Source organism: Callithrix jacchus, chromosome 17, assembly GCF_049354715.1.
Source record: "Callithrix jacchus isolate 240 chromosome 17, calJac240_pri, whole genome shotgun sequence".
Taxonomy (NCBI): domain Eukaryota; kingdom Metazoa; phylum Chordata; class Mammalia; order Primates; family Cebidae; genus Callithrix; species Callithrix jacchus.
Genome location: NC_133518.1, coordinates 24,167,712 through 24,179,814, shown reverse-complemented (window position 1 = coordinate 24,179,814; position 12,103 = coordinate 24,167,712). Strand labels below are relative to the sequence as shown.

The 12,103-nt window shown below is 38.2% G+C and overlaps 1 protein-coding gene and 1 pseudogene across 20 annotated transcripts in view; both read right to left on the bottom strand.

Moving 5' to 3' along the window:
* Positions 1-286: 286 nt before the first annotated feature.
* B3GALNT1 (beta-1,3-N-acetylgalactosaminyltransferase 1 (Globoside blood group)) overlaps positions 287-12,103 on the bottom strand; it is a 26,038-nt gene continuing 14,221 nt past the window's right edge. For 14 of the 19 annotated variants that reach the window (XM_078353920.1, XM_078353923.1, XM_008983546.5 and 11 more), the window contains 2 exons: positions 5,883-5,966; positions 287-3,179 (listed from right to left, as the gene is read on the bottom strand). In XM_078353920.1, coding sequence (XP_078210046.1) covers positions 2,151-3,146 — 996 coding nt within the window. In that variant the 5' untranslated portion in view covers positions 3,147-3,179; positions 5,883-5,966 and the 3' untranslated portion in view covers positions 287-2,150. Of the gene's footprint in view, positions 3,180-5,882; positions 5,970-12,103 lie in introns of all 19 variants that reach the window. The other 5 variants (XM_078353921.1, XM_078353924.1, XM_035278866.3 and 2 more) reach the window with 1 other exon arrangement.
* Positions 7,596-11,951, bottom strand: LOC108588764 (cleavage stimulation factor subunit 2 pseudogene; annotated as a pseudogene). Its single transcript, XR_013528457.1, has one exon. The product of XR_013528457.1 is annotated as a cleavage stimulation factor subunit 2 pseudogene (transcript).

Here is a 12,103-nt window from a genome sequence, read left to right as displayed (position 1 = left end):
TAAATTTTAACTTGTTAAACTTTGTTAAAAACTAAGACACAAACACACACATTAGCCCAGCCCCACAGGATCAGGATTATCAGTATCACTGTCTTCTATTGCCACATCTTGTCTCACTGGAAAGTCTTCAGGAGAAATGGCATGAATGGAGCTATCACCTCCCATGACAGCAATGCTTTCTTCTGGAATAACTCCTGAAGGACCGGCCCACAGCTGTATTAGAGTTAACCTTTTTTTTTTTCAATAAGTAGGAAGAGAACAATCTGAAATAATGATAAAAAGTAAATACACAAACCAGTGTCATTTATTATCAAGTATTACATACTGTACATAACTGAATGTGCTCTATTTTTACATAACTGGCAGTGCAGTTAGCTTGTTTACGCCAGCATCACCACAGACACATGAGTAATGTACTGGGCTATGACATTACAACGGCTATAACACCATGAAGCAACAGATTTTCTGCTCCATTATAATTTTATGGGCCCACTATTGTATATGTCATTATGCAGTACATGACTGTAATCTTCTGCAAAACCAGTCAAATCTAATCATGTCACAAAAATAACTACCACCATCTGTCTTAAAGAAAGTGACTCCTATATGGATGGAGATTAACAAGGGCATAGACTGACTCCATAGAATATTTCATTTAATTGATTTTATTATAACTGGATTAGGTCAGAGCCCCGGGAAACAGAAATAGCCTTGTTATAGAGAACCACACATTATAGTTTTAACTGCAGTTCTTTTTCATGTAAGACAATTATAAATATCTGAGTATTATAAGAGCTGACTACATACTTTCAAGCTTATATTTCCTGACAAAGGATATGATCTTTTTCCATCCTGTAATTCAGAGAAAAAAGAACCACCTGCCCTATGTAAACTCTAAAAGAAAACTGTGTAATCCCAGGAATAGGGGGCAAGGACTGCTCCTCTTGGACCTACTATTACAAGGTCCAACAGAAAATACATATATCACCACTTCTATGAAGAAATGCCCTTCTATAAAAGCATGAGATTAAATCAGATATGACTTTACACATTAGGGTTTTTATCTTGATGAGAAACTAGTAACAGCGGCAGCTTCTTTCTTATTTATTCACAAACTGTTAAAGAGGAGAAAAAGCACAGAGCAGATTAATAATGTAACTTAGATCTTCAATCTTCTCTTTCCAACTCAAATGCTGGAAGATGACACTTTTTATAATATTCTGCCCATGAGGATCTCTCCCTTCTTTTCTGCCTTTCAGAGTCCTTTCCAAAAGAAAATTACTGCCTGGCATTAGACATTATATTTCCAGGTGGAAAATGAGACAAATTAAGTGACTTCTAAAAATACTAGGGACTATATTTTTAAAAACAAGACAATAATTCAGATTTTCTTGCTTTAATTCTTCTCTATATTACCACAGTAAAATATTTAACAAAGTCCAAGAGATTACTGATATGCAATAATGACTTACAACTTTACATTAATGGAGCTATCAATAATACACTGATCAGTTAAGTAACTGGAACATGTTCCAATGTAAAGAACAACTCACTGTCCTATTTATATTGTCCTGAAATTGTCAAAACATGTAAAACACAAAGTTTGAATATTAAGTAATAATAACTTTGAAATACTGCAACATCTTGAAGTACCTTCTAAATGACCAAAAACAGGTTCGATTTTGTTCAGTATAACTTCAGTGAAGAAGTTTTTTGACACAGAAATACGTATATTGTTAAACTGGTAATCCACATAAGATACACACAAAACTTTCAAGTGTCTAGATTGTTCAATAAATAAAACTCCACATTGTTTTGTTTTTATAGCCTAGTGACCTTATAATTCAGTGACACCCTTTTAAGAAATTCTGGTCTATAGAATGACATGTTCAAATTGTTTGGTCCTATTAATTTCTTTAGCAAAAAACCTCCAATTCCTTTAGGATATTTAATTCCTCCAAATATCATCTTTAAAGGGCCTGACTAATAAATCACAAGTGTAACCCTCCAGTCTCTAGTCTGTGGGTCCTTCATGAGTTTCAGTTCAGTGTAAGCCAGCACACTGATCTCTCCATGAATTTTCCACAGTATCGACTTTAACACTTTCCACAAACTACCCTGTCATTCTAGGCTTTTTGTAGAAGGTGAAGTTAATAATGGCATGTGGTGTTCCTTAGCATGACCTGCCAAAAAGTGATGATCTCCTTGGAAGAAAAGCCATGGGCTGCAATCACACGTCTGAGTTGACAGACATCCAAATGGATTCTATATAGAAAGAAAAGATTTGTGTCTTCTGGAATATGAATGTTTACTTTTAATAAATTCAAACAGATCCCGACATAAACATCTTCAAACTTGATGGGTTTTACGTGACCCATCATTTCATAGATCCTTGGCACCAAATCTCTGGACATGATATAACCCAACCCACTGCAATATGGAGGGAACACCTTAAAAGGATACTCCTGGTATGAAATATGGGTTTTTTGGTAAAATCCTCTATAGGAATAATTATCAATTAGAGGATAACCTGTGAAAAACTTCTCTGAGTGGTTTAAGTTTAAAAGATACTTCACTAAATTGCCAGTATTGATGAAAACATCAGTGTCTGTCTTCATGACATACTTGGCATTGGGGCAAAACTCAGTTACCCACCTGAATGCCATAATGGTTTTCAAGGTCAGGTTATTATATGTGTCTAAAAAATCTTGTCGGATTATGTCGCCATAAAGAAGGTGTTCATCCTCTAAAGACAATGCCAACATTTTGTCTTCTTTTTCAGCCTCTTGGCCTAATAAGAAAAATGTAAGAACTTCATATCCCCACCAGGACTTTTTTTCACCCCAAGTAACTCTAATGGCCTGCCTGGCTTTCACATCTGAGGGGTGGGAGGTCACCAGGATGACCAGAAATGGATTTTGATGAGAGCAGTTTGAATGCTCTCGAAGTGTGAAGCGAAAGTCTTGTCTGTAAATCGGCTCGTACTCATAGAAGTACATCCAGTTCACGCGTTCTATCACATTATAGTGGGGAAGGCTGAGGTACCACATCACGAGGAAACTCAGGAGTGACAGCAGCAGGAGGCTCCATTTGAGAGATCTCAGTGACATCCTACTCGGAAGGACAGTCCAGAGAGCTGGGGCCATCCACAGCAGCTCAGAAGCAGCAAGCCAAAGGTTCTGGAAGAGTTATCATAGATTGCGTTAATATTCCACACACAAAGCACATTTTCAAAAGATATCTGACTATCTACTCAAGGAGAAAGAGTAGGAGAACAAAATCTCCAGAGTAAAACAAAAATCCTGACTTGAATCTACTTCATTTAGCTATAAGCAAATAGATGCCAATAACCAAAAATGTATTTTAGTTTCTTATATCAAGACCAAGGTTAAAACATATCTTTTGATTATTTTGGAGTAGAGTTATCCTACTCTACATAAATAACTGTTTACTGTGAAATAAACTATATCCTAGGTGCCTGGAGGGACAGAAAGAGATGAGTAATGGTGGGTCAAAAAATAAATCTACCATAAAAACAAATAAAATGTATCTCTTCTTTATAACTATAAAAAAGAAGGACTTAATTGGGGATATTACTATACTACGTATATATTACACTACACTACACCACACCACACCACACCACACCACACCACTCCACACCACACTAATTGTGGATATTACTATGGGGATTCAAGTGGCTATTACTAGCCACATGCCCAAATAAATGAAGGGTCTTTCTCAGCTGTGTGTTCTCATATGGATTCTAGCAAATCTGGATAAGAAAAATCCTATAGTGATCATTATTCTATTCTTAGTGACTGCTGATGTAAGGCAGAGATTCTTCACCTGAAAGGTGAGTCCTCCAGACACAAACAGGATAATCTCTCTTGAGTTTTCAAACACTAACTATGAAATAGCTTTTACTTGCCAAAACACCACTTCTCCCCTCTTTTTACCTCATTGGTTAAACTTAATGCTCAGTCCAGATAACAACTGTTTAAATCAAAGGCCTGTCCTTAGTACTGAGTTTTCACATTTCCCATTCCAACTTCTTCAGAAATTGCACACCCAATCAGAATCATGGAATAGAAACTTCTAGAACACTCGCTTTTACACAGAACCTCCAGCTGAGACAAGAGAAGGCACAGAACATTCAGACTGTGGAGTGATAGCAAGGCCTCAGCTTTGTTCCAGAGCTCAAGGCAGAGGGTGGTTTACAATTCAGGATCCCATAGGGCTTTCCTTGCACAATGAGCATAGACTTTGGTCTAAGGGCATTCATGTATGTGTGTTTACTGGACACCTTCTACTTCCAAAGCCCAAGTGCTAAGGAGACCAAAGCAAACAGGAGACAAGAGACAGAAGAAATTCCAAGGCAGTGTGTAAACATGGCACCATAGTGCAGTACACACTGTTTACATCTAATGCTAAGGAACTTTAGCATAAAGGACAGATCAACAGCATGAGGAAGGGTGGGCTGAGAAGGCTGCTGGCAGGTGCCCTTTCACCCACAATTACATGGGGGAGGGTTCTCGAGAAGCTGAAATTCACTATGGAGGATGGACATTGTGAAGGCTGGTCTACCAAGGATTCTACCCTGGGTCTACTTTAGGGTCTTTGGACATACAGCTCTTCTGTCTCTTACTACATATGAAAATAATAGGATTTTAAGGCTCCTTGTCCTCTTCATCTGGTCATCTCTTACCTGCCCTGATTACGTCTTACCACAATTATCTTTTCTATATGTAATGCTTTCTGTATTTTAACCCACACAATGCAATGTAATGTTTCAGCAAACTCTCTCCCGTTCAGTTCCATGTCTATGTGCCTTGCCTTTCAACTTACATTCTATGACTTGCTGGCAGACAATTTTTCTCTCAGGAATCAAAGTGCAAGACACTTTGGAGTGCAATGGACACTGAAGCTTCATATGCTATCTCCATTTGTAAATGGAAAAAATACAGATTTGTCCATTCACCTCCTATCCTCTCATATCCTCTTTACTAGCCATACACTGCCAATCCCCCACCCCACAAAAAAAACCTGAAATTGAATAGTTTGAGAGCAAGAATTAGGAAAGTAATGAATACTGCCTTTATATGTTTTCTCCTCACCTGGCTACTGGGCGCTGCACAACCCAGTAGTTGAGGGCACCATTTACAACTTGTACATTTATTACAACAAATGTCTCATTCTAAGAAATCATATTTTAACAGATTTTGGAAATACAGAAGGAAAGTGTTGTAAGGGGTGCCATTTATAACTGCATATGGATGATGGAGGCTCTACTACTCTTCAATAATAGGAAGAACCTAAGATGAAAAATCTTATTATAAAAGTTATTTTCTACACATTCTATAAGCCATGGTTTCTAAATGTGAGAATGTACTATGGTATGATGTCCATCACTTATGGACCCATGAATAAAATAAAGCAGCAGCAAAAAGAGGAGAAACTATTTAGTCTGAAAGTGAGGAAAATGGATTCTAAACAATTAGCCAGAAAAGACTTTAGGTCACCTACAACACAGGTGACTCCAAAGCCAGATACCGAAGTCCACGCTTCAGCTCTGTCCTTTACCAACCAGGATGAATGAGTATGTTACGCATCTCTTGAAGCCTCAGTTTCCTGTCTCTATATTGAAGATATTAATAGAATGCAAATTAGTGATAATATATGCAAAGCTTCTGGCCTATGTTAGGTATTCAACAAATAGAAGCTGTTATCATCAGCTGTGGCTCTACCCTTGGCATCATTTCCATCCTATTTGTAGTCTCTAAAATGATTCCTACTGTCAAAATAGATTATTCTGAAAAAATAATCTTTACTACTTGAAGAAAAGTATATTTGAAAGCCATAAATATATTTCTACTTCTTACCTTCTTCTTGATTTTCTTCTTCTGAGTAAGAAGACCTTCAGTTTCACCAATGGAACATTCAGCAGGATGCAGCTGTGACAAATACTGCTTGAAGAGAAATGTTTGAGGTTATATGCCAATTATCCTGATTTGTTCATTACACATTGTATATATGTATCAAAATCACACATGCCCCCAAAATACATACAACTATTATATACCAATTTTTTTTAATTAAGGTAAAAATAATGCTTAGAAATTCCACAAGATCTATAAGAGGCGGGGCGCATTGGCTCACGCCTGTAATCCTAGCACTTTGGGAGGCTGAGGAGGGCAGATCACAAGGTCAGGAGTTCGAGACCAGCCTGACCAACATGGTGAAACCCCGTCTCTACTAAAAATACAAAAGAATTAGCTGGGTCTGGTGGCACACACCTGTAATCCCAGCTACCCAGGAGGCTAAGGGAGAAGAATCACATGAACCCAGGAGGAAGAGGTTGCAGTGAGCTGAGATTGCACCACTGCATTCCAGCCTGGGTGACAGAGCAAGACTCTGTCTCAAAAAAAAAAAAAGATCTCTAAGAAATTTAATAGCATTTATTTATGGGACAGGGGATTAGAAATAAAAGAGGAAATAAAAAAAAGACCTCCCAATCCCCAATTCCTTTCTAAACTGGGAAACATATGTGGAAATAAAAATAAAAACAACAACAAACTGCTTGTCAAGAGAATTCATGGCTTCATCATGGGGCGAGGGCACTTGGTATTCAAAAACAGTAGAGATTTAAGAATTACAACATGTATCTAGATTCTCTCATCAACTGGTTTCATATGTCACCCTACCACAGTTCCACTTCCCTTAATAAGTAAATCAGAGGTGACTAAAAAAAGTAAAACAGAAAACTGCTAATGGAGACTCTGCTGCTACCTTCTCTAATTCTCTGTTCCACACACACTTCACAGACAGCAAGCCCGACGTGTGAATGCCAGCTACCGCTCCCCAACCCACTTCCTTCCTCTCAGCCTCTGTCTCTACTCATGAATACTCGAGGGACATTAATGAAGTGAAAAACATGTGAGGTGCATCTCACTTTCTGCCATGAGTATGTCTGCTCATATCCTGAATTTTCTCGCTGGTCAAGTTTGAAAACCAGAGTAGGAAGCGAGAGATAGGGAAGCACTGACATACCACTCCTTATACCAAAAAATACTCCACATGGATTAAAGATGCAGAGGAAAGAAAAATGAACCTGTAAAAACATTAAAAGAAAATACGGATAAACATTTTAATAATCTTGAAGTGAGGAAGACCTTTTAATTACTCCACTGTAGTAAGAAAACAATCCAGAAACCACAAAGGAAATTTTGCTCAAATTAAAAAAAATGAAAAAATTATTTGACAAGGTTGAAAACACACACACACACACACACACACACACACACACACGTGCACACATACAAATCAAGGTTGAAAGACGGAAAAAAAAAAAAAAACAGGGTAAAAATCCTGGAGACAGTTATGACAAAAAATTTAAGCCCAATAAAAAACGAGTTCTTAGCTGGGCATGGTGGCATATGCCTATGGTCCCAGCTACTTGGAAGGCTAAAACAAGAGGGCCACTCGAGTCCTGGAGGTCAAAGCTGCAGTCAGCCCTGATGGCACCACTGCACTCCAGCGTAGGAGGCAGAGCAAGACCTTGTCTCAAAACCAAAACCAAAAGAAAGCAAATTCTTACTAAGTTTTACTAAGAAAAGGGTGAACACTAAAAGAGAATATAATGGCCAGGCAATTCTCAAGAGAAGTATACAAATGTCTGAAATAAGAAAAGATGTCCAAATTCACTATTAAAGAGATATTCTGACAGACGTCTCAAACTGGTCATTTTTTTTTGTAGTTAAATAAAATATGCTTTATTATGAGTTATTTAACAATTAAAACAACCTATTGGAGGAAGTGAGTAAAGTATTCTGCACATGTACCCCAAAACCTAAAATGCAATAAAATAAAATAAAATAAATAACTGGTCTTTTTTTTTAAGTGACACTACACAGGAAGTATGAGGGGAAAAGGTGTTTCTGTGGGTATTCACATGTACTTTCCAGAGAGAAATTTAAAAGCATTTATCAAAGTTTTACATCTGCAGTACAAAATTCATACCAATTTAATTTTTTTAAAACAGGAAACTGTATATTATTTATAATATAGAGACATTTGATTTAATGTCTATCAATAATTGTTTAAAGAAAATTATGATACATTCCTCCAAGAGCATCTTTATTCATTATATGCAATGATGCTTACCTATAGTCCTTTGATATATTGCTAAGTGAAAACTGAAGTTGCAAAACTGCCTATGTAATATGATTGCTTCTGAAAGATGAAAAGTTAAGTGTTATAAATCCATGTGGCAACGTCTGCAAGATGAGATGTCTGGAAGGACATGTTCCTGTCTGTCAATGGGTTTACATTCTCTAGGATTTCTGGAAGATTATTTCTCTTCTCTCTTTCTTTCTATATCATTTGGATTTTCCACACTATTCGTGTATTGCTTTTGTAAATAAAGAACAAGCCAAAAAATCTGGATTTTAGGTTTAAATGACTCAAAGTTCCACTACACAGCTGTGACCCTTAGCTATCAATTAGGATCCCGAGTTTCACCTTATCCTTGATTTTCTTCAAAAGTGTTTCCACAAACAATTCATGACATTTCTATTAGCTATTATTTTCTATTATTTCAGTAAATATTATCTCAATACAGTAAGGAATAATTTGAATAATCCATTTAAGATGCAGCAACACTAAGAGAAATCAAACAAGACATATTAGCTACCGATAACACACAACACACACACACACACACACACATCTAACACTTTTTAAAGTGTTTACAAGTTTTATTTTCCTTCAATAATCAACCTTGTGTGGGAGGTGAGCAGTTGATATTGTACCTATTTCATAGGTGAATTTTAGAGCACTCCAGTGAAATAAAGACACTTTCAAACAGACTAGGAGTTATAAACTCCACAAGCTCTTGGTGAAAGTACCACCAAAGGAAGTATTTTAATATGAGGAAAAATGAACTTGGGGGAAGGACTGGAATGCAAGAAATGAAGGTAAGGAAGAATATTAAAAGAATAGTAAAATCTAGTAAGTATAGATAGTAAAAAAGAAAAGGAGAGAAGAGTAAAAAAAATTTTTCATGTGGTTAACAAATGTAACTAAAATACTAGGTAAAAATAACGTGATGGCTACAGAAAGATGTTTCCTAGGAAAATTAAAATATGCTAACATTCTTAAGGAACAAAGAGATATGGATAAACCCTCACATTTTTCTAAAAAGTTCATTTAAGAATGTATATTAAGCTTTACAGTAACCACTGAAATAACAAATATAGAACACATATCTTCAAAATTGATTGAGAAATAAAAGTAAGTTATCTGTCTATTCAATGTAAGGTAGGAAAATAGAAAAGAAAAAGCAGAAAAAATCCATGCAAACAGAAAACCCAAAAGATGATGGCAGGAATAAATCTAAATGTGCTGTTAATAAAGGTAAATATAAATACAAACTTATCTACTAAAAAAAAGACTCTCAAGCTAGGTGTGGTGGCTCATGCCTATAATCCCAGCACTTTGGGAAGCCAAGGCAGGTAGATCACCTGAGGTTAGGAGTTCAGGACCAACTTAGCCAACATGGCAAAACCCCATCTCTACTAAAAACACAAAAATAAGCCGGACACGGTGGTGTGCACCTGTAGTCCCAGCTACTCAGGAGACTGAGGCAGGAGAACTGCTTAAACCCGAGAGGTGGAGGTTGCAGTGAGCTGAGATCCTGCCTCTGCACTTCAGCCTGGGAAACAGAGCAGCAAGACTCCAGTGCTTGTTGTGGGGTGGGGGTCTAGGGGAGAGATAGCAGGAGGTGGGAGGGATAAGGGAGGGATAGCATTAGGAGAAATTCCTAAAGTAGATGATGGCAGGGGGATGGATACAGCAAACCACAATGGCACACATATACCTATGTAACAAACTGCACAATCTGTACATGTACCCCAGAACTTAAAGTATAATTTAAAAAACATTAAAAATATTTTAAAAAAAGAAAAAAAAAGAAATGATGAACCTTTGGAAGCAGCTCTGTATAAATAATGATTTTTAAAAATGAGACTACAGGAAAAGATACCATACCCATCAGCAGGAAGAATGAATGGAACACGTGGTTAAAGGAGCAAAAAGACACTAGCCACAAATACTATACTATAATTAACAGCTGCTAATTCAGGGTGATGGAAATATAGGTGTTCTCTTATATTTGCAGTTTTCCTTGTATTTTATCAAAACAAACAGAGAAAAAAAGCTTAATAAAAATGCTCTGGATATCAGAACCAATCTACCCTAAATCTGGACTGCAAAAATGACTAGTTCTATGACCTTTGGCAAGTTAGTTACCTTCTCAAATATTTCTTTTTTCAGCTATAAATCAAGCACAACAAAGCTAATTCAATGACTGTGAGGTTTAATGGAAATAACATGGATTAACCAGTCAGTATAGGGCCTCCCAGGACCAAGACCACATAATGGTTTCTGAATATTCCCAACATAAAGAAATGATAAATGTTTGCGATTATAGACATCCTGAATTTGATTTGATCATTACACATTTTATGCATGGATCAAAATATCACATGTATCTTATAAATATGTAAAATGTAAAATAATTTGTGTGTGTGTGTTCAAAGTTTATTTCAAGTCACAGTTAATATACAAACTAAGATAATAAAATGAATTGTTTTGTTCTGAGAGAAGGTGATGGGAGTCCTCTAACTGGCACTGATTCAAGTCATTCAATGGTTAAGATGCAGGTCATCTTTTTTCAACATTTCAACAAAAATATAGAATTAACTTCCAGATTTCTTGTCAGGTATTTTTGAAAACCTATCAAGGTGCTCCAGTGGATTTCTCTATTAGTTTCTTTAAAATCAGGATACTCTGCCTTAGAGGCAACATGGCAATCTGGTCTGCAGTCAGCTGTAGAACCTGCATGATCAAAGCAGCCTTCTCATGATCCTGTGAAGCCACTTGGTTCTGCCTAGGACTAAAGCCACCAGGCTGGCCTCCTCCCTGTAAACTTGCTCCTTGCATGCCTGTTCCCTGCATGACTGGGACCTGTCTGGATCCCTGGTGGACAACCACCCCCATGTTAATTGGACTGGGACCCTGCGTTCCACCAGGTATAGGTCCTCTGGGACCAGGCACTGGGGCTCTGGTAACCATGCTTCTGGCCTCCATTCCTCAGACTTCCATCACATGGGCCTCCATTGCACAAGCTTCCATTGCATGGGCCTTCATTTCATGGGCCTCCAATCCTCTGGCATCTAACCCTGTTGCCTCCATGGCTTGGGCCTTCATTCCTAATGTATCTATTCCTCAGGGATCCTGTCCACCTCTACCATCCAAGGGTAGACCCCTCTGATCTAACATGGGTCCTCTTGGTTCTGCCATTAGAGGTTGGTCTCACGCAATGGTCCTGCCCTCAGCTCATGTGGGGGTGGTCCTCGGCTCTCATGGACAGGAATATGGTGCATGGGTGGACCCTGATGAGGTGGTCCCAAGTAACCTCTAGGCTCTACATCTACAGTTACAGAAAGTAAAGTGCCTCCTCGTGGATCACTCAGAGCATCTCTGAACAAGCCTCAAGGGTTTGGGACATTGGCAGGCAAGGATCCCCGCTGCATAGCTGCTCTGGGGTCTTGCATCAGCACTTGTCCCCATTCCATGGACACTGGTCCACTTCCTGGCATTCCAACCTGAGTGTGCATTCTTCCTCCATGAGCAAAGGAACCAGGGCCAGGTCCTGTAATGGATGCTGGTATTTGCCCTGGTGCTGGAACTCCACACTGCCCAGAAGCTTGCGTTAGAGGAGGTGCACCACTGACATGCATTCCACCCAAAGGCTGGACCTGAGGGACCTAAGGATTCTGCTGGTTCACTGACACACTGGATCCTGAGCCAGGCCCAAGCACCATGGACTGGCTGAGGGTTGCCTGCAATCAGCGTTGGGATATTTGTCTGGCAATGCAGAATTTTCAGGACAAATTCCAAATCAATCAATAAATATATATATTAAATGATACCTAGGCATGTAGACAAATAAGGGCTCAATTGAAGTGCCCACTGTGTACATAGCATGTGTGTGTGTCATAGAAATCAAATAGGCCGGAGACCTCGGATTGGCTCATTTCCT